This window comes from Vombatus ursinus, unplaced genomic scaffold (genome assembly GCF_900497805.2).
Source record: "Vombatus ursinus unplaced genomic scaffold, bare-nosed wombat genome assembly UNPS02010320.1, whole genome shotgun sequence".
In the NCBI taxonomy this organism is placed as follows: domain Eukaryota; kingdom Metazoa; phylum Chordata; class Mammalia; order Diprotodontia; family Vombatidae; genus Vombatus; species Vombatus ursinus.
Genome location: NW_020950098.1, coordinates 7,009,617 through 7,033,241, shown reverse-complemented (window position 1 = coordinate 7,033,241; position 23,625 = coordinate 7,009,617). Strand labels below are relative to the sequence as shown.

At 42.5% G+C, this 23,625-nt stretch overlaps 1 protein-coding gene across 2 annotated transcripts in view; it reads right to left on the bottom strand.

The window, feature by feature from the left end:
- PPM1H (protein phosphatase, Mg2+/Mn2+ dependent 1H) overlaps window positions 1–23,625 on the bottom strand; it is a 306,039-nt gene that overhangs the window by 38,299 nt on the left and 244,115 nt on the right. For both annotated transcript variants that reach the window (XM_027854174.1, XM_027854175.1), the window contains 2 exons: window positions 7,879–7,942; window positions 883–990 (listed from right to left, as the gene is read on the bottom strand). In XM_027854174.1, coding sequence (XP_027709975.1) covers window positions 883–990; window positions 7,879–7,942 — 172 coding nt within the window. The remainder of the gene's footprint in view (window positions 1–882; window positions 991–7,878; window positions 7,943–23,625) is intronic.

Genomic DNA, 23,625 nt, shown 5'->3' with positions numbered 1-23,625 from the left:
CTATCCCCCTGTTCCAATCTTTGACCTCCCTGCAGTACATGCCAGACAGTGGGATCTCTAGACCAAAGGATATGGAGAGTTTAGTCACTGTCTCAGCAGATTTGCAAATTTTTTTCCTCCCAAGAATGGTTGGGGGAATCCCACACTCCATCCACAGCTCCATCAACAGGGTATCAGTGTGCCTGCCTTTCCAGAATGTCTCCAACATATTCCCACTGTTTGTCATCTTTCCCAATTAGCTAGGCAGGAAGTAAAACCTCAGAGTTGTTTAGATTTGCATTTCTTATTACTATCTTAATCTGGAGTAATCATTCACATACTCAATATTGGTCTACAATTCATCCCCATGAAACTGTTCATATCCTTGGACCACTCCTCCCCTGGGGAATGGCTATTGGTGCAGCATCTCAGCATTAATTCCCTCTATGTCAGGTAAGATGGAAATTTACTAGCTGAATTTCAATAAAAGCCTTTGCATAATGGGTGGATAGGACTGAAAGAAGAGTACTATAAGTAAGGAAAAACAGCTCATGATGTACTTTTTCAAACTGGACCTACAAATATCTTTTCCAGCTCTGTGAGTCATTAAAGTCAATGACCAAAGCTGACTGTATGTATATACATTTTATAAGAAAGTATAAATCTACTGGGGATACATTAGATCTTTTAGTTAGGGGTGTATTTGATGAAGGGGTCCATTGCCCTACCCCACTAGGTCTTTCTGGCTCTCCCTTTGCACATGGCAGGAGCTGAATGAATGTCTGTTGAAATGGGTATATTCTAATAGCAGAAATGAGGAAAGAGGACATTTCTATTGGACATCGACTTGAATTTTTCTTTTTACAGGCATACCCACAAGCACTCCCCCAAGTCATCTTGTACCTCAGGAGCTGAAGACAGGAATGGTTTGATGTAGATGTTGGAGTCATGCACCTTCAGGTCATGGTCCCCAAGTCCTCTGGTTACCCCAATAGTGGCCATCACCCGTGCCTAGGAGGAGGAGGAGGGGGAGAAGCACAGGTCATCCACAGCACTCAGACACAGTGACCCCTCCCCTAAAAAACTCACCCCACAAAACAACCACCAAAAACTCCACTGGAAAAGTAGCTGTCATAATACAGCTGCTAAGAGCAGAAACAGAATGTCCCACTTCTTCCTGTCAATCTTCCCACCTCCTTGGCTATCGACTGTAACCTGACGCCTTTTTCCCTCTGCTATTTTCAGATGTTCATCTTTTGATTCCTCATCTCTGTGACCGCTATTTACAAATTTTGCCTGAGGTTCTGATTCTCAAATCATCAACTGCCACTGCAATAGACCTCCATCTCCTCACAGCTACTGAAAACCCAGAAAAAAAAATAGCTCTTGCTAACAGAGACATTGGAACAGTCAAACAGTTCAGCATCACAAAGCTATAGAATTTTATCAATGGAAATGTCATTAAATAAGATGCATTACCATCTGCATTGCTACTCTTCCCTGAGGATTAGGGGGCCTCTCCATCTGAGCTGCAGCTGAACACTTCTACATGTGTTGTCTTTCCCATTAGGACCTGAACTACTAGACTGTCTCTGTTTTTTCTGTTTGTGTCCCAAGTGCTTTGCATAAAGTGAGCACTTAATAAATGCTTTTTCAATCATTCATTCATTCAACAATACAATCACCTCCCCGCCAAAGAATTGTGAATTGTGGGAGCTACACCCAGATTGGTGCAACTAGGCGCTGGGCCTGGAATCAGGAAGACCCGAGTTCAAATCCTCAGACACTTAACTAACAAGTCACCAAACCCTGTTTACCTCAGTTTTGTCATCTGTAAAATGAGCTGGAGAAGGAAATGGCAAGTGACTCCACTCTGTTTGCCAAGAGAACCCGAAAAGGGGTCATGGAGAGCTGGAAATGACCTAATGATTGAACACCACCACCCAGATTAGCGGTTAGGGAATGTCTATGTTACAAAATTAGTGAGTTTTTGGTGTTTTTATTAAATTGTGTTAGGAGGTAATGGGAATCTCCTCTCCCACCTTAGAAAATACTGTGATGCATACTGTGAAGGTCAGATTGGCTACCTGTCAAGGATGGTGTGGAAGGGATTCCGACATAGGGAGGGAGATCAGGCTAAATGATTTCTAAGGATTCCTCTAATTTTGATATTCTATGATTCTAAGCGTCATGCTCTTTGGCGGAATGAGTTTTGAGTCCAAAGAAATCTCTGCTGTGTCTGTTTACTAGTTAATGGATTTGTCCCATGAATAGTCCAGATCCTATATGCATAAATTCCTAAAAATGAGAGAAAATAAACAATAATTGCCTTTGCATGAATCTTCTGGAAAGTAGGAGGGGGAGAAGAGAGGAGAGAAGAATGAAATCCTGCAGATTATTTGAGGAAGATTTAAGATGATATAACTTTAATATTTTTAAGACTAAAATTGTTTGTATTCAAATAAAAAAACCCAACCATGGGGCGCAGACTATTGTGGGATCACAGCCAGCACAGTAACAGCAGTGAAACGAGACCCCGGTGTCTTTAGTGTGATCCTAGGCTATGTCTTACTGAGCTGGCTAGGATCGATGTCAGTAATTACTAGGTTTGTTTACTACTATGCATTTGATGATACAGCGCTCTCTGAAAATTACTAAGGGGAAAGCCTGGAGTCAACAAATGCTCAGGGAATGAATACAGTCTTTTGAATTTTCTGGTTAAGTGAGGAAACGTTTTATTTCAACCTTTGTTGTTGGAAATTTTGCCAAAATGTAGAAGTGACTGCTTTATTGCCTCAGGAAGGAGAAAGCAGCTTATGTTTCCTTAAAAATTTTTTTTTAATTATGAACTTAACAACAAATAAGAACATTTGCACATATGAAAAGAAAAAGATCTTACATGAAACTGCAAATCCCTATGTATACTTTAAAAAAAGTATATACGAAATTTAACACGATAGAATGAACACTACCATGCTTGTCTGTCGTCTTCTGAACTGTTCTCAATTCTGCGTATTTTAAATATGTTTCACTGATGCTCTTTTCTTTTTTTTCCCCATCATTATTACACTTGGCTCTAATTTCCCCACTCTCTCTCCAAAAGCCCTCCTTGGTAATAAATTAACTATTGTCAAGCAAACTGCCCCACACACTGGTTGCATCTTCCAAAACTGTTTTCTTTCAGTGTTGTAGTCATTGTATAGAAATTGTTCTCCTGGCTTTGCTCACTTCATTCTGTAGTGGCTTATGCTAGTCTTCTCAGGTTTCTCTCTATCCTTTCACCCTCCGCTTTGTCTTTACAGAAGAGGTAAGAAAAGGAAAAGGAAAGAACAGGATCAACACTAAGGATCTACAATAGAAGCAGTGTGTTCCTCCTTTGATCTTTTTTTTTCGTTAGGCAATTGGGGTTAAGTGACTTGCCCAGGGTCACACAGCTAGTTAAGTGTCACGTATTTAGTCTGAGGCCAGATTTAAACTCAGGTCCTCCCGACGTCAGGGCCGGTGCTCTATCCACTGTGCCACCTAGCTGCCCCCTTTGATCTCCTTTTAAAAGCCACTTAGTGATCCACCTCTGATCTGTTCAGTCATTTTTTTTTTGTTTGTTTTGTTTATTTGTTTTTCCAGTTGTGTCCCACTCACTGTGGCCCCATTTGGGGTTTTGTTGGCAAAGATACTGGAATAGTTTGCTGTTTCCTTCTCCAGCTCATTTTTACAGATGAGGAAACTGAGGCAAACAAGGTGAAGTGACTTGCCCAGGGTCACAGAGCTTGTTTGCTGTTATTTAGTCATGCCCAACTCTTCATGACCTCATATGGAGTTTTCTTGGCAAAGATAACAGATGGTTTGCTATTTCCTTTTTTAGCTTATTTTTACAGATGAGGAAACTGAGGCAATCAGGGTTAAGTGACTTGCCCAGGGTCACACAGCTGGTAAATGTGTGAGGTCACATTTGAACGCAGAAAGAGGAGTCTTCCCAACTCCAGGCTCCACTGTACTATCTGGCTGCCCGATCCACCTCTGAAGCTGATTCATTTTGCTGGTGACGTCATCTTGGGTTTTACCCTCCCTCTTCCCATTTCCATGTTGTTTAGAGTATTTAGACATCAAACCATTATGTGTACAACCCTCCTTTTTCTAGTTAGGACAAGAGTAAGATCCATGCCCTCATATGCCGCCATTACTTTCCTCCATGTTTGTATACTATTCTCATGCACCCCAATTACAAGAAATAGCAAATTCCTCATTTCTTCCCTTATGGATCCCTCTCTTCAAACCAACAGAAAAGAACTAAACCATACCCAGTCCTTGGGTTTTTATGTTACTTATGTTATTGTCTTTAAGGATCACAGAACCATTTTCCTTTTGGAAAAAGCTATTTAGTATTTCAAGATTTCCACTCCTTTATAGCAGCTGCAGCATACAGCCTTATGCAATCTGTACTGTGGTTCGCGAAAAACTTGAACTCTTTCCTTCTGGATGCTTGCAGTGTTTTTATTTTTATTTTTTCAACACAGAAACTTTGCAATTTGGTTATGACATCCCTGGGTGTTTTCAGCATGGAGTTTCTCTGAGGTCACTCACCAGCGGATCTGTTCTCTTCTCATTTTGCCCTCTGATTCTATTAGATCTAACAAGAAGATTTCTTTTATGATTTCCTGAAATATACTTTCCAGGGCAGTTAGGTGGCATAGTGGATAAAGTATCTGCCCTGGAGTCAGGGGGACTTGAGCTCAAATCTGGACTTAGACACTTACTAGCTGTGTGACCCTGGGTAAGTCACTAAACCCCAACTGCCTTCTCCACTCCCCTCCCCAACTAAAGAAAGAAAGAAACATGGTTTCCCAATTTTCAGGGAGTCCGATGACACTGAGATGATCTCTCCTTGACCTCTTTTCCTGGACAGTTATCTTTGATAATGGAGACCTAACACTTTCTTCTACTTTTTCAATCTTTTGATTTTGTACCAGTATTTCTTGCTGCCTGATGGGGTTATTGAATTCTTACTATGCCATTATATTTTTCATGGAGTACAATAACAACAATAATAATAGTAATAACATTTATACAGTGCTTAGTACGTGCCAGGCACCGTGCTAAGCACTTTATAAATATTATGTTATTTTATTCTCATAACAACCCTGGGAAATGAGTGTTATAATTAACTATTTTACAGATTGAGAAACTGAGGCAGACAGAAGTAAAGTGACTCACTACCTGGATAAAGTTGCCTACTTTCTTTTCTCAGCTATGTATGCTCTATTTTTTTTTTCCTCCACCAGAGTTTTATTTTCATTAAAAAAAATATCATTTCAGTTCTTTTAGTTACTCTTTTTTTGGTGAAGCAATTGGGGTTAAGTGACTTGCCCAGGGTCACACAGCTAGTAGGTGTCAAGTGCCTGAGGCCACATTTGAACTCAGGTCCTCCTGAAACTAGGACCAGTGCTCTATCTGCTGTGCCACCTAGCAGCCCCCTTCTCGTTACTCTGAAAGTCCCTGTGGATCAGCCATTCTTTTCTCTGAGGTTCTATCTGACCTTGTTTGTAGTTACTTTCGTCTTCTGTGAGGCTCTTTGGTGTCTCTTAACCCAGAGTATTTCTCGATGGTGTTTGGCGTTTTCTTCTGTTTGCTCATTTCTAGGCTGGGACTTTGACTCAGGGTCAGGCTCCCCTCTCTCCTATTCTCTTGGATGGGGTCTTGTCTCCTTTGTAGCCTGCCTACCGCTGCTGTGGGCATGGCTGCCCCAATGTGGGAAACCCTCCTGCCTCCTTCTCTTGCACAATCCCCAATCAGGAGTTGGTTTCATTCCCTGCTATGGCCCTGACAGGCTTCCAGCTGGATGCTGGACACTGTGCTGACGTCCAGGCTCTTGCACATTCCCTCTTTTGACACAGAGGCCTGGTCACTGCACTGGACTTATTCCCAGGCATGTGCTGGCTGGCCCTGGGCTTCTATGCAGCTTCTGTGACCTATGGGGGCTCTGTCCCTTGCCCTGCTCCCACAGGCCAGGGCTGAGCTGCCCCTGGACAAAGGCCTCAGTTATTGGAGCTCAAAGTGGCTTCTGCTTTCCCTTCTCGGGGTGCCCCAGCCTGCACGCTCTTTACTAGAGCTTGTGCTGACTTCTGTCTGCCTTAATTAAGCACCTACTTACCTCTGGTCACCTTCTTGTGCTATTCTGACTGGATGGAAGAATGCACTGACATTTCTTGTTCCGTCTTTCTGATCACTGATGATTTTGTTGCCCTTTAGGGGGCAGCTGGTGGAGCAGTGGATAGAGCCTAGGCCTAGAGTCAGAATTCCTGAGTTCTAGCCTCACACTTATTATTAGTTGCGTGACCCCAAGTTCTAGCCTGTGAGTCCTGAGTTCTAGCCACAGATTTTTAGCTGTATGACCCTGGGCAAGGCACAGCCTCTGTCTGCCTCAGTTCCCTCATCTGTAACATTGGGATAACAATAGTACCTACCTTTCAGGGTTGCTGTAACGATCAAATGGGAAAATATTTATTAAAAAGAAAAGCACTTTGTACAGTGCCTGGCACATGTGTTATTTCCTTCTCCCTCTTTCCGTTTAGATATATACTGGAGAGTATGTGGGACAGCTGGGTTCCTCCGTGATCATTCCCATCACCATCCTAACCAGAAGCGCCCAGAGCCAGAATCTGAACCCTGGTAACACCAGTGTGATCAGAGTAATCCCATTATCTGCTGTCCTGGGGTATCTCTCATGGACCCGGGCATGTACATTTTGGCTTAGTGGTGAAGGGCCCATACTCATTTACAGTGTTTCTGAATGATCATTCTCAGTTACAGAATACTCCAGCTGTAAGAGTGGTAGGAGAACAGAGGCTAAATGTATTTTAACCTCAGACAACATTCTGTAAATTCTTAAAAACAAAACGAAACCCATATTTTCCTCTGTGATTCATCTTCTTTTTATCAAAGCTAAGTGCTTAAAAATATAATTCTGCCTAGATGTGAGTTTTCAACTCAGATGCCACTACCTACCTGAATACGTTCCCTCCCTTTCTTCCTCCCAGTTATTAGGGTCTGCTCCCCACTCAAATATGCTTTCTATTTAATTATCTGGGGAAGTGTCATATCCCATAGAAGAATGCAAGCTTGCAACGGCCTGGGACACTTCATTTTGGTCTCTGTATCTTCAAGGTCTATCACTGGGCTTAAAACGTAATAGACAAATACAGAATCAATATCTGCTGGAAATGGCATGAATTAATTGAAGCTCTATTTTCAGTGGTCATTCCCCATCTCTTCTGGCTTTATCCAACATCTCACATAAACAACTAAACGTACTGGTGCCTGTTAACAAGGATGCTGATTAAGGCGGAGGCGATGGTTGAGATGGTGGGTTTCTCACTGGAGCGTGAACTCAGATCTCTCCCTTAAACTCCAGGATTTCAATCTCCAGTCCTTTGTTCACAGACCATTTTAAGATGCAGAGCCTGAGCAGGGGTCAATACTGGTCAACTAGGTCCTCCCCCAGCTAACTGCCTCAGGAGGCCCCAGGCTTCACTAACAGAGGCTTCCACGTCTGCCTGCACATCAGCAGTAATTAATTTAAGTTAATCTAGTTGCACCTTAATTACAGCAAAGTCTCAGATTTCGTTTTGTGTGCTGGCTGCATGTAGAAAACAAAAACAAACTCAACAGTTAAGTGACAAAATTTGTCATAAAACTGATTTTCAATCCATTGTCCTTTCCACCCATCACCAACCATATCTCAATAGAGGAGGCTGATTTATGGCTGATAGGCTATTTTTTCAGGCTGTCAAAATGATCAAACAGAGAAATACTGAGTGGAAAACATAGGACTGCCATGGGCTAACATAATGGTGGGGAGCAGACTGCTTTATCCTTTCAATTCAGGAAAAACACAATGCCTACCTTCTTGCCTTCTCCATATATAAGGGGAAACTTCAGGTCATCATCCTCAATGGTTTTGTATGCCCTGTGGGGGGATAAACAACATTAAAAAAAAAGAGGTTTGCACTCAATTAGTGACCCACTGCCCTGACACAGGTGGCTAGGTACTCAATTTTCCTGCAGATTCCATCCTTCTACTACACTACCAATCTCCTTTGCTATATGGAATTATTGTATCCACAGATTTGTGCTAGTGTGCTTAAAAAAAAATGGACAAGCTAGAAAATACCAAGTATTTAAATGTGGAACTAGGCTGTTTCGCTGCAGAAAATAAACAGCTACATCGAAATTAGCTAGAGGTTTCTATCCAGAGCATTAGGTGCTCAGTAAAATAAAATTACGAAAACCAAGGATTGGATGCCTGCTACTAATCTGAAACTGTGAGAGTGCATAGGTGGATGGAGTGTGAAATGGTTCCAATTTCCAGCCTAAGGGCTGTTTACACAAAAGTCAGCTTCCCCTCAAGGTGGTTTGAGAATGGATATTTAGAGCATATCTGACCTTGAACATGATGGAATGGAAGAGTATTTATTAAGAGTTTACTGTGTTCAGAGGATTGTGCTAAGTGCTGAGGATAGCAACAGAGAAAATCAGCAGTCTATGCTCTCCAAGGAGCTCGTATTCTGATTAGGGGAGACAACCCACATAGGAGAGCTCAGCAGCAGTGCAGAAGGAAAGGCCCCAGGATATGGAGGGCATAAAAGCAGAGCAGATGATAAGACTTGGAGGGTCTTTGGGAGCAATGGGAGGGCAGATAGATGGTTAAGGTCCACTGATTCACTCCTCTTCCTGGAAGAACTATAGCTGGTAATGCTCTACTTTTTTAAAGTGGCATAATGGGAAATATTCCTAAGGATGGAATGATGCGGGGTTCTGGTTGCTAATAGTAGGGGAGGTAAATTGGGTAGAGGGAATGTCAGTATCCTGCCAGAGGTGGCTTTCCAGTGCCTGGTAGGAACTGCATATAATGGTGGCTACAGTGGTAGAGACAAAGGGCTCCCCATAGTCTGTTCCTATGGGGCACTCTCTGGGATCTGGGCAGCTATAGCAGGACTGAAGTGGGTCCCTGGTAGGCTCTGGGCTGGCTGAGATATTCAAAGTTTGAATAAATTTTTTGGCTTGCAATAATTCCAAAAGATATTGGACAGAAAGAGAAGCAAGTTTATACTTGAATGGTTTAGTTGGAAGGGATGTTGGATGTGGATTCACCAGTGCCAGCTCTGCTACTGGTGACCTTGGGAAAGTTACCTATCTCTTTGAGCTTTATTACTCACTGAGACTCAAAGCTAATGAGAATAATAATACTTGTACGCCCCATCTCATTGGACTGCTGTGAAGATAAAGGGTGAGAATGTATATAAAGTGCTCTGCAACTGGAAAAGTATTACATTCACATGAGCTGCCATCATCATTTCCAGATGGGGCTATTCAGATGCCACCTTCCCCATATCCGAGGCAAGGAAACAAAGAAAACCATTCCTTTTTTTTTTTTTAAGACAATTGGGGTTAAGTGACTTGCCCAAGGTCACACAGCTATTAAGTGTCAAGTGTTTGGTTTGAGGCCAGATTTGAACTCAGGTCCTCCTGACTTCAGGGCTGGTGCGCTATCCACTGAGCCACTTAGCTGCCCCAAAGAAAAACATTCTTTGCCATCTCGCTAGCCAAGAAGTAAGAAATACAACAGTTTCAGTGGAGGTGCTCAGAGAGTGACCTGTAACTTAGCAATACATGGAAAGACCCACGATAGCACACAACACCCCTATTTTAGGAAGGATTGTCTGGTGGGCAATTGGAGTGAAAGTCAAGAGACTGGTCTCAATAAGTAAATGAGCTTCTTGGTCAAAGCTTTTCTTTCTACAAAATGGCAATATCACTGCTTCAAAGAGATGCTGTGAAGACCAGTTAAGTAATGGGTCAAGTTTGTGAAGCTAGCCTTTTGGTCTTCCAAAATTCATTGACTTATTCTATTAGGTGAATAACATAAAGGTAATTGTTGCCCAATGGCATTCTGAACTGTACTACTACCCACCACCACCATCATCAGCTAACTTTATACGGTACTTTGTAATTTGCAAAGCATTTTACATACATTATCTCATTTGATCTAGTGGGAATAAAAGGGTGATTGATCTAGAGGTGAGTTGGAATTCAGATTTGTCAACCATGCACAAGTGAAAGCAGCCTAGGTGGAGTTTAAATCAGGAAATCTACACATCGAAATTGGGAGCAACTCTTGCTCTTGATGGGAGCACTGAGCTAAGATGTGCCTTTGGGAGCTCCAAAGGCAAGTATGACAGCATTCTAAGAATCACATTGAAATCTAAATGGAAACAGTTCTCTATCTCCACTCCCTTTCTTAGCCAAACTCCTAGATAAGGCTGGTTATACTCAATGTCTCCACTTCTCCTCTCACTCACTCTTCAACTCTGGCTTCTGTTATCATAACTTAATTAAAATTTCTCTCTCCAAATTACCAATGATCTCTTAATGGTCACATCTGATAGTTTTGTTTTTTTTTTTCCATTTTCTTTCCCTCAGTCCTGGCTCATCCTTCTTAAACTATTATTGCACTTGATACTGCTGACCACCTTCTCCTATCTTGGCTTCTGTGATATCACTCTCTCCTGGTTCTCTTTCCGTCTAACCACTTCTCAGTTTCCTTTGCTGATTCATAAACCAGACCACTTCCCTTAAGTGTGGGGGTTCATTGAGGCTCTAATCTAGGTCCTTTAATCTTCTCTTTCTACACTCATTAGCTTCCCTGGGTTTAATGATCTTTTCTATGTTGATGACTCCCAGATCTACACATTCAGCTCCAGTCACTCTCCTGAGCATCAGTCCTGCAATTGCCTCTTGGACGTTTCAAATTGGATATCCTAGAAACATCTCAAACTCAGTATGTCCAAAATAGAATTCATTATCTCCCCAATCCCAAACCTAGTACTCTTTCAACCTTCCCTGTTTCTGTCAAAGACACCATTATTCTTCCAGTCACCCAGTTTTGTAACCTTGGCCAAGGACCACAGCTGTGCCTAAGAGCCCCAGGAATAACTACACCCCCAAGGCCACTGGCTCTGTTTCTAGATCTTTCTTCTCCCTTCTCCTACACCTCCTGCTGTTTGAAAACCAGATTTGGGGCCAGGGAGACCTGACTTTTGATGCGCATTGCAAATCATTTAACAATTCTAAGTTGTAGGGAGGGTGCTGACCTGCTTTGGGAAAGGGCAGCTTCCTCATATGGTAGTTCCCTATACTAAATGAAATCACAGGTATAATTCCTATCCTCTATCTCTATTTTATTAAAAAATTAACTTGGAAAAACAGTACAACCAATTAACCCTGCCTAGTGATGATTTGCAGTTAACTTCAATGCATTTGCTAACCATTTTTCAGTCATTTCCTAAGCCTTCATTAGGATTCTTTGTTTATTCATTTATTTTAATTCACTTTTCTTCTCGTGGCCCTGGCTAGTGTGGCAGGTAATGAGCCCTTCATCCCTCTGGTTCTGCTTTTTCCACTTCGCATTATTTCACTAACTTCTTTCCAGGTTTCTATGTATTCCTTTTCTTGCTTATCTAATGGCATCATAGTATACCATTAATGGATTTAGATTAATATGCCATCATTTATTTAACCATCTCTCTTTTATTGGGCAGTCAGTTGTTTCCAATATTTCTGTGATAGCATATAATACTGCTGTAAAAGTCTTTGAACAGACAGCTCTCTTTTTCTTTAATTTTTATACTTTCAGGGTTTCCTAGTGTTTGAATGAATTTGCAAGCTACACAATCAACTGGCATCAGTTAAATTATTCAACTAATTTACTCAGCCCTCAACTATGTGCCTTACGTGGTGTGGGACAGACACACAACACTCTCTCCTTCCCCTCTTCCCTAGCAACATAGCCCCTGTCCTCAAGAAACTATTTACCTGGGGAAACGGGACGTACACTTGGGTAATGGTTAAATAACAAATATGAGGTCATTAATTTGCATACCTACATCAGTGATTTATCACTATGAATTGGGTGAAGGAGACAACAATTATGGGCCGGGGCTTTGGCGGGGGCCTAAAGGGTGGGGATGGTGTTTTTGCTTTTTTTTTTTACTTTATTTTATTTTATTTTATTTTTAACATGTGTTTTTAAAACTTTGGGTTACAAATTTTCTCCTTTCCTCCCTCCCCACCCACCCTCATTGAAAAGGCAAGCATCTCAATACAGGTTATAGATGTGCAGTCATGCAAAACACTTCCATAGTAGTCATGTTGTGAAAAACTAAGTATATTTCCCTTCCTCCTATCCTACCCCCCATTTATTCTGTTCTGTCTTTTGACCCTGTCCCTCCTCAGAAGTGTTTGCTTTTGATTATCCCCTCCCCAAATCTGCCCTCTCCTCTATCAACCCCCTGCTTTCTTGTCCCCTTCCCCCCTTATTTTCCTGTAGGGTAAGATATATTTCCATACCCCATCGTGTATGTTATTTCCTTCTTAAGCCAAATCCTACGAGAGTAAGATTCACTCATTCCCTCTCACCTTCCCCCATTTCCCCTCCGTTGTAAAAAGCCTTTTCTTGTCTGTTTCATGTGAGATAATTTACCCCATTCTACTTCTCCCTTTCTCCTTTTCCCAGTATACTCCTCTCTCACCCCTTAATTTTATTTTCCAGATATCACCCCTTCATCTTCAACTCACCCTGTGCCCTCTACCTATCTATACATACATGTAATTTTTTTCCCTCCCACTACCCTAATACTGCCAAAGGACCCATGAGTTACAAATATCGCCTTTCCCTGCAGGAATGTAAACAGTTCAACCTTAATAAGTCTCTTATGATTTCTTTTTCCTGTTTACCTTTTCCATGTTTCACTTGATTCATGTATTTGAAAGTCAAATTTTCTATTCAGCTCTGGTCTTTTCCTCAGGAATGCTCTAAAATCCCCTATTTCATTGAATGACCATTTTTTTGGGTGGGAATGTTTTGAGTAGATGGATTAGTTGGGAGCCCAGGTGAGGGGACAATAATGAGCATGCTACTGAAGAAGCAATGGGCCTGGCCCATTCTGGAACAGGAAGAGACTGGCTTCACTGGAGCAGAGCAACTTGGAATAGGGCAGAGAATATGAAACAGTCGGAAGAACAAGGTGAAATGCCCAGTTTTGCCAAATGCTAGTTATTGTGATTTTGGGCAAGTTCCTTCAAATGGGCTGTGCAGTGAGCTGAGTGCTAAATCTGGAGGCAGGAAGACACAAGCTCAAATCTGGTTCCAGGCTCTTATTAGCTCTGTGGCTCTGGGCAAGTCATTTAATCTGTCTGCCTCAGTTTCCTCATCTATAAAATGAGGGTAATAATAGTATCTACTTCCCAGGGTGGTTGTGAGGATCAGGTGAGATTTTTTTTTGTTTGTTTTTGTTTTTGTTTTTGTTTTCTTAAGGCAATTGGGGTTAAGTGACTTGCCTAGGGTCACAAAGCTAGTAAGTATCAAGTGTCTGGTCTGAGGCTGAATTTGAACTCAGGTCCTCCTGACTTCAGGGCCGGTGCTCTATCCACTGCACCACCTAGCTGCCCCCAGATGAGATATTTTTGTAGAGCACTTTGCAAACCTTAATGCATAATATAAATGATAGCTATCATCAGTCTTAATATTATCATGTACAATGAACCAGGAGGATTAGCTAGATGATGTCTAAGATTCTGCCTAACTCAAGTAGCAGATGGCGAGCTGTAGTTCTGAGCTGGAGAGTAGTGGGAAATGAGGTTACATAAGCAGGCTGAGGAGGTCAGGTGATGGAGATCCTGGAAAGTCAGGCAGAAGAATCTGGACTTAATATGGTAGGCAATAGAGAGTGACTACTGGTTCAATGATTGTAAAATGCTTTGAGCTCCACAGAGACGGGCCTAGTGTAGTTTTAATAGCTCTGAAAATTTCATGAAAACTACTCTCTGAATAAACTCCTAACCCAGGTGAAGTAAATTAAGTCTCACAGGACAGCAGAACTTCTAGACCACTAATGCAACGTTACCCTATTTTGAAAAATAGGAATTTATACTGGCAAACTCACAGACAGGAACGGGCCAATTATCAGCATCAAATATTACACCTCAGTCTCTGTTACCTTTTCAAGTAGGATGTTTTAAAAAAAAAATCTTGGAAAAGAATAGTTCCCTGTTCTCTGCCATTATCTTCTTTTTTTTTTCTTTAAAAATAAGCCATACAGCCATCAGCCATCTCAGTGAATCAGTATTCAATATGGAGCAAGTGTGAACAAGTGGGAGAAAGTCCAATATATTTGCTCCCAGAGACTTCTTGGGCTGGTGTCACCCAGGCAACATCATTTCTTGTGAGTTCTTGAATCCCAAGACTCCCTTTTTTTAGTATTTTTTTTTTAAATCACATAAAATTTTAGACAGATGGCTTGATCACTGAATGAGAGTGAGGGAAACCAATGGATGGTCTGTGTGCTCAACTCTGTGTACATAATGTTAAGAGAAACCATGGAGAAGATTCCCAAGAATGTTGGGTGGTTTCCCTGCTCTGAATTTAGACAAAGACATGGCTAAGAGTGGCACAGGAAAGGCAGCCATGAATGAGTTAATGCCTGCTGGGTCAGAGAGAATACCCCCATTGATGAGACTACAAGTCCACTGCAGTATAAACAAACTTAGGCATGGCTTTGCACTCTGGGATCAGTGGTGTTTAAACTGTAAAACATTCAGTGGTTAATACCAGAATCTTGAGAGAAGTTTGGACAAACATCTTAGCGCGTAAAGCTTAAGCTCGGTTTCTTGGTGGCCTCTGGCCTTACTGATGTGCCTTCCTGGTTATATAAGGGCCCAGAAATGCCCAAGCTTGTGGCGTCGTGGCCCTTTAGACCTGCTGGAATGCCATGGCCATATGAGCCACTACACCTTGCCCTGCTGACCAGACGCATTTCAGTATGAAGAAGTGATCTGCCTCTAGGCATGCTAGGCACTGCTTCATCTCTGCTTTAACTGCTGAATGATCTGCAAGTATCTCATTTTGTTTTGACATTAAACCTAAACAGGGACAGGACTGAGTCAGGTCAGACAGGGCCAATGTATTTGTTTTTCTTGCTTAACTGCATTTTTTTTAATAAGGGGCTTCCATACTACAGCCCTTGAAATATTTGGAAAAAGTTATCATGTCCTCATTAAGACTGCTCTCCATATGCTCCTTAACTTCAGGCACTGCTCATATGACATGTTTTAGATCCCTCTCACCATACTGATTTCCCTCTTCTGTCAGTGGCATACTCTCATCATGACATAACTTGTTTCTTTAGCCTTTCATCCAAACCCAAAAGTTTTCTGTTGTACTAACAGCATAGGTGGTAAGAAAACAAATGCAATCACAAGCTGCATTAAGATAAATACATTATCTAGATCAAGGGAGGTAACCCTCCCCAGAACTTTGCACAGGTCAGAACACATAGACAGTGGTACACACAGTGATGAGTGCTACATTCTAGGATGGTCACACAAAGAGGTGTGATCAGGGTGGTGAAGGGGTTGGAAATCATATAAGGAAGGGTCAAAGGAACTGGGAATGTTTGGACTGTAGGGGAGAAGGAAGGAGGAAGGGAGAGGGAGACAGGGAGGGAGGGAGAGAAGGGGGGAGGGGGGGAGGGAAAGAGAATGTGTATGTGTGATTATTACCATCTTCAAAGTAGTACAGTATAAAGGGCACTCACTTAAGAGTTAGAGGACCTACATTTGAATTCCCAGTTTAGCTTATGTCAAGAAAGCATTTAACCTCTCTAAATCCTATCACCTATGGAAGAATCAAGACCAGTGGGCAGATGTTATAGGAAAACAGATTTTTAGTTCAATCTAATGAAAAACTTCATGTCAGCACTCTGAAAATGGGCCATCTCATGAGGTTATGAATTCTCTGTCATGGGGAGTGTTCAGAGACTAGATTACCACTTGCGGAGGGTGTTATAAGCTAGATTCCAGCACAGCAGAGTACAAAAAGTACATTAGTCTTGGCAAAAAGAGATTAGGATTTGAATCCTAGTTCTTTGGATTATCAATATGATGATGGTAAGTCATAACCTTCCAAAGCCTCAGTTCCTTATCTGTAATTATATTTCCACCATACTATGTCAAAGGGATACCATGAGAAAGATCTGAGATAAACTTTAAAGTGCATCTTTCCTATCCATCCCCTTCTTGATATTTACAGTTCTACAACTCTGGTTTAGCCCTTTACCACCTTCTATCTTCCTACATCAGAAAAGTTAAAAAAAAGTTTGGCCTGCCCAGAGCTGAAGGATGGATGAAGCCATAACTTGCACCAGGCTGGGTCAAAAGCAGACACACCCAATGCCCTCAAAAAATAAGCAAGTGTTTTAGGTTCTTGGAATGATTAATTTTTTAAAACTATTTTTTCAATGAGCAAAAATTCATTTTCTCTCCTTCCCACTTCCCTCTCCCTTTTCCTCCCATTGAAAAAATAAAAACAAACAAAAAAAATCATCGTGATAAACATGCATAGTTGAACAAAACAAATTCCCTCATTGGCCAGATCCAATATACGTCTCATTCTGCACCCTGAGTCCATCACTTTTTTTGTCAGGAGTGGAGTAGGATGCTTTACTGTATGATATCCTCTGGAATCATGGCTGGTCATTGTGTTAATTAGAGTTCTTTTTGCTTTCAAGTTGTTTGTCTTTACCATACTGTTATAATACAAATTGTTTCATGGTTCCTCTAATTATTCTTTGCAGTAGGGCATGTAAGATTTCCCAGGTTTCCCTGAAACTGTCCCTTTTCAGTATTTTTCATGGCGAAATGATATTCTATTACCTCCATATACCATAATGTGTTCTGCCATTCCGCTGGCATAACTAAAAGAAGTAACTACTGACTGAATTTGGGGAGGCTCCCTAATACCATCTTCCAAGGAGAGAATGAATGGAGGATCAGCAACAGATTACTTTGTCCCTTTTCTACTCTGGCAAACTGCACACGTCCAGAAGATTCAGATTCAGACTGTAACCAGGCCGCTAAGTAAAGGTAAGACCACTGCTATACACCGGACTGTCTTCAAACTTGCCAACGGTGCTCAGGTTGAAGGACTACCCCTGAGGCAACGCAAGCAGACTGTGTATCTCGGTAGGTCTGGTCTAATTTAATTAGCAACAAGAACAACTGCCCACATTCATTTTACGGTTTTTATAATGTGCTTTCCTCACCGAAACCCTGTAAGGTAAGTGGGGCCATTGTTTTCGGTTAGTATAGGAGCTAGAATTCAAATACAGGTTTCTTGAATCAAAATCCAAAAAACATTGCTGTTTCCCTAAATTTCTGCTTTAATGGGGCTCCCATTTCCTAATTTCTAAAGATTCCTGCATAAAGGATTCTAAAGTGTTCAAAATCTCCTTTGGATTAAACCTCAATATTCCAGAATGATGGATAGATTAGACATTGAATCAGGAGTATTAACCTGGATCAAGCTTATGGCAGACAAGAGGGTAAAGAGGAGATTAACTCACTTATAAACTAACACCAGCCCCCACAGGCTGAGAAATACACAGCTCATGGCTGTTCTGGGCAAGATACTTTCAGTAAGTATGGGGGCTTATTAGCATCCTTTGTCATTCTCATTTTGGGGGAGATGCAAAACACCAGTGCCATAGGCCTCTGGTCTTCAATTCACACCGCATGTGTAAGCTTCCATCCCGAATGTACCTGATTGCCATTTAAATTCGTTCTCTTCTCAGAGACTCATTAACGTGATTATATGTTAGTTAACAAAAGGGCAAAGGGCTGCATAATATAACTTGGAGGATTCTGAATGGCTTAGGGGGGTGCACAGGCTTGAGTTCTCTGTTAAGTACATTACTTCAGGCTCCGACACAGTGGATAGAGCGCCAGGTCTGGAGGCAGGAAGACTCATCTTTCTGAGTTCAAATCTGGCCTCAGACACTTAACTAGGTGCGTGACCCTGGGCAAGTCACTTAATCCTGTTTGCCTCAATTCTCTCATCTATCAAATGAGCCGGAGAAGGAAATGGCAAACCACTCCAGGGTCTTTGCCAAGAAAACCCCAAAAGGGGTCATGAAGTGTTGTAAATGACTGAAAGACTGAAAAACAGCAACAGCGGCAGCTATGCTTGAGATATGTCCTGAATAGAGGCTGTCTAGTAGGGTTCTACTGTACTTAAGTACCCACACACAAATGAAATGCTCATGAACACAGTTAAGGAAAAGATACTTAAAAAAATTTAAACTGAACTTTGAAGTCCTATATGTTCCCTTAAAATAAGGAGTAAATTGATAAAATCTCCAAATTAAAAAAAACACCACCCTAAATTTCTGAATGACAACGAGGAAAAACGGTACTATCAATTTTGAAGGAATTCATAAACTTTGGAAATTATTACCATATTTCATAATCTGCTTCATGCACATTAGCACTTAGAAGATTCACACATTATGATCAATACCACTTAAATTCCCTAGTGGATACGAACCTGAGGTCCTTAGTGTATGGAAAGCCTAATGGTGAAAAGTGTTTTATGTTCTTGAGTGATTTCCTCTTCCGGGGGTGGGGAGAGAAGAATATTAATTACAATGACACCGTACCATTTTCTAGGCCAGGTCACTATGGATAAGCTGGGAGGCCAACCAGAAATCAAAAAGTTCGGCATCTTCAGCACACACAGTAATAGAGAGGTGAAGACAATGGAGAACTGGGGTGAAGCATCAAGCTAACTGCCTTCCCCAGACAATGCTGGGATATCTGAATAGGTGAGGGCATCCATCTAACAGTGTGGCACCGCATGATATCCAGGTGGAAGATGTGATTAGGTCACTGGCAGTTGAGAGGGGATACGGCTGCTACCAATTTTCAGCTAAAAGGCAGAGGCACTGGGAGCAAGGAGGTGGCTTTGCATGGATGGAAGAGTGGTCATCTACTTGCCTGATGCCCCAGGCCCCCCAACAGTCTGGCTCCCACCCTCTAAGACCTTTGAGTCCATGTCTAATTGGGATCATGGGGCAGCTAGATGGCACAGTGGACAAGAGCACTGGGCCTAGAGTCAGAATGACCAGGGTTCAAATCTGACCTCAGACACTTACTTCACTTAAACTCTGCCTGCATAAAACTGGAGAAGGAAGTGGCAAACCATTCCAATATCTCTGCCAGCGAAACCCCACGGACAACTGGTCCACGGGGTTACAAAGAGTTGCACGTGACTGGACAACAACTAACTAGGATCATGGGATAGCAGATAGAGACCTGGAAGGGATCTCAGAGGTCATCTGGTCCAGCCTTCACATTTTGGGGATGGGAAAAACGAGGCCCAGGGAAGTGGTGGCAATAAACATCAGATGAACTTGGCATCGTTCCATTTGGAGGAGGATATTTATTTATGAATCAGTGCAAATCCACGGCCCAGTGGCCCACAGTCCAAGCTTTGGCTTGGTACGCTCCCAGAACTGTCTGGGGAATTTCCAAATATGGTTCACGTCCAGATCCATATAGATACATATGATCGATCCTATATTAGCACTGATGTTATAAAATACATATACTGGTTATGTTGTTAACGTTTAGTCGTTTTCAGTTGTGTCCAACTCTTCGTGACCCTATTTGGTGTTTTCTTGGCAAAGACACTGGAGTGGTTGGCCATTCCTCTCTCTAGCTTACTTTACGTTTAAGCAAATTGCGGCAAAAGAGGTTTAAGTGATTTGCCCAAAGTCACACAGCTGGTAAGTGTCTGAGGCTGGATTTGAACTTGGGAAGATGAGTTTTCCTGACTCCAGGCCCAGCACTCTATCCACTGAGCCACCTAGCTGCCTCTATCTACTGGTTATAGGACAATCTTTATTCCACCCTACAGAAAATTCAGAAAACACAAAAAGAACTTTCATTTGCCAAGAAACAATTGATAAAATTCTCCTTTATCTCTGGTGGATCCTGTCTTCCATCCGGGTATTAAAGTCTTCCAGAATCACAGCACCACCTTATAGTTTAGATTACTCTCAGAATGGACATGACTTTGAAGCTACTAGGGAGGCAACCACTTGACATTCTTGTCTCATTTTCAACCCCACGGATCCATATAGGCATCCCAACTTATGGCACTACTCTGTTACAGTCTTACCATTGACACCAAAGACCCATAGAGGAATCTATTTCTACAGTTCAACCCTGAAGGCTGGTACTCCATTCCTCCAGAAAGAAAATTCAACTGAAGAGGCTAGAGTCAATTTTCCTCCATTAGACTCATACTGTTTGAATAACTCACAATTAATAGTAGAGGTCAAAGTTTGAGTCCTTGCTCTCCCACATCGCTCCCCAGGTAATGCTTGGCCAACCCTACCTAGGTTCAGGAATCACGTACACAATTTTCTTTTTCTCAAGAGACTAGAACTGACCCAGATAATCCTCTTCTCACTACAATCGCACCATTTGGACCACATGGTTCCTCTCTACATAGCCACCACTTGGTCAGAGAGGACACACCACTGCCTCTCTCCAAGGCTGGGGCCAATAATTCTCCTAACTAGCCAAGCTACATAGATAAAAAAAATATTTCTCCCTATGTCTATCATGTGCCTTTGGCACATGGGAGAAATTACTAGCTTCTCATCTTAGCTTCCCCCTCTAGCCTAGTCCTACTTTTTTGTTAGGATACCACTAGGGGAAAAAAGGCAAAAGGGAAAAGGGGTAAAGACTTACCGACTCCCTTATTCAGGCCAGCACAGTCCCCAGCAACAATGGCTCAGCAACTGATCACCTTAGGTTCGGCACTGGACATAGAGACTCAGATAGAAAATGTTCCTTTCCTGACATGATTCCTGAAAGGACGTATTCCATGAGGTGGTACCAAAGGGCATGCCCACTCCTAACACAGCGGGATGCTCTCCAAAGTGTGACAAAACCCCCCACCTCTCTGTAATCTCATCATGATGATGAGGGAACTATCCTCAGAACAAATCTACCTCTTTGCTTTTGTTCTCTAGCCTTTCTTAAGGGCATCTCAAAATCCAGCATCTGCAACACACAACTTATCTTTTTCTCTAAACCCATACCCTTCCTAGCCTCCCTGTCTAATCGGCCACAGTCTGACACACTATAACTTGACTCTAACATAGTGATGTCATTTTGGTCTTCTTTGAGAACAAAGGACAATAACCAACAGATGAATGTCAACACCAGTTTTCCAGGTTTGGAATCTAGGAGTCATCCACTGGCTCTTCACCTTCACTCCCCCATCGTAGCTAATCATTTCCCAAGTCCTGTCAATTCTACCTTCCCAGCGTTGATCATGCCATCTCCTTTTCTCCGCTTACCTGACAGTCGCTCTTCCCTTAGGCTCTTATTACCTTTCCTGTGAATTATTGCAATAGCCTAGTTTGGGATCCCTGCATTCAGACTCTTCCTGCTAGAAGCCATCCTCTACACACTTGCCAAATAAATATTCCTAAAGCACATCTCTGACCACTTCCCTCCCCCAATCAAGAAGCTTGTGCTGGGGCTATTAAAAACCTTCACAACATGGTTCAAACCTATGCTTCCAGGCTGATTACCATTGCTCCCCCTCGTGTACTATGTTCCAGCTAAACTGGCTTTATTCCCCATAAAATTCCTCAAAGACAACATTCCATCTCTCACCTCTTTGTCTCATTCTCTAATGCCTGGGATGCTTTTCTTCCTCAACTCTCATCACCTCCTACAAGAGGCATTTCCTGATGTTCCCACTTGTAATCCCCTCCCCAATGAGGGAATTTGTCTTTCTTGTCTATTTCGTATTCATTTATCTGTGTACATTTTGTCATGTTCCTCCTGCCCTCCCCCACCATAGATTTAAGCTCCCTGAGGGCAGGTGGTGTTTTTGTCTTTGAAGTCACAGTGCTTATGTAGCAAATGCTTAATAAATGTTTGCTGGAAGGAAACTGCATTGAATCTGAAAGAGCTCATTCCCACCCTGCTCCCTACTCTAATGAGCTAGATTTTATATGCTTTTACATAGCACATAAAGTCCTGTACCATACTTTTCAACTTATCTGTGGCAGGGTAGCTATAAAATGAACAAGACAGACTTAGTTGCAGTGTGAAGTCTGTTATTTCAATCACTTGGACTACCACTGGGTATAAAGAACAACCTTCACATTGACATCTCAAGCTTGGATGGAGGGTTTTCAGCCACTTAAATAGGCAGAGATGCAGCGGTCATTTATCTCTAGGCCACTGGTCCCAAAGTCAAATTTCCTGGGCACATGACCTGTGGCTTACATCATACCTAGAGCCAGGTTGCTCTTGGGGACATGGCCTTCAAGGAGAATACACAGACATCAGGATCTGAGGACAGTCTGGACTTCCTCACGTGGTTGGTCAATAATATTTATTAAGCTTGTACTCTGTGCCAGGTGCTGTGAGAAGCTTTGCCCATGATTAATCTGACCCAGCTCATCCCATTACAATTACACTCCCACAGGCCACTTCAGAGGGCAGAGAAGCACTGCTTCATCAACAGGAAGGTGTTTTTTTCTAACCACATCTGTGGGGTAAGGAAGGAGGAGGGGGAGGGAAGAGGGGGAAAAGGAAGATGGAGGAGGGAGGAATAGTGCAGGAGGGGTGAAGAGAAGGAAGGAGGAGGGGAGAGATAGGGAGGAGTATGGGGGAGAAGGTTGTAGAGGGGAGAGAAGGATGAGAGAGGAGAGGGGAGGAGGATGGAGGAGAAGGAAGGAGGAGGGGAGAGGAAGAAAGAAGATGAAGAGGAAGGGGGACTATTCTATTACTTAGCAGTTTAGCTAGAACTCAAAGCTGACCCGTAGAGCTCCAGCCCGGGGCTCTATCCATCAGGTTACCCAGTACCAGGCCTCTCGGTATTTTATCTTCCTTTGACTGGATCCTAGCAGGATCGGAACTTAGCTTTCTGGGGAGAGTACAGAGACCAGCCTGGTCCTAAGACCATTGAGCCAGGCCAATGAGGCCAACAATGAAAAGGGCTGAGGAGTTATCCCTTGATGGTTTTTCTGATGTTTTTCCTCTGATCTTATCATGGCAAAAGAAATGGATGGCTGTGAGATCAAATGTTAGTCTCCACAAAAATCACGTCCAGCATCCCTGTTACAGACGCTTTTAGGTCCAACAGAGAGATTTTGTGCTCAGGCCTTCAGAGACAAGCACACAAAACCTCAGCCATACTCAGAGCTAACGTTTCATTTACTTGTTGGAGGGCAGCAGCCACACAGCTGGCTGGCTGAGAGCTTTCTCATGAAAGGTACTTAGACTGGTACTGTAAAAGGCCTGGAGATCTAGGGTCTCCCCTGGGTCATTGCCTTTGATCTGAAAGAATCAATCCCATCCTTCCAAACTGAGTGAAAAGGGAAGGGGCTGGCAGGGAAAAGGAACCGACAAAACCTCCCCTGGATGATGGCGAGAAATTAAAACGACATTGGAGCTCCCCAGAAATAATGGCCAAAAGATACTGGAGAAGAAGTGGGTGGTTACTCCCTACCTAGGATTCCTTTTTTAAAAAATGATTAGATAATGATCTGCCTTTGAAAGCTGAGGCCCAGGCCTCTCTAGAGGGAGAAGACTGGAAAAGATGACGTTCTGGGATGTCGGCCTGGTACTCTGTAATTCCTTTACACATCTTCCTTACACAAGGATGAGAGCTCCTTGAGGGGTAGGGGGCAGCTTTAACCTTTCTTTCTATCCCTAGCTTCTGGC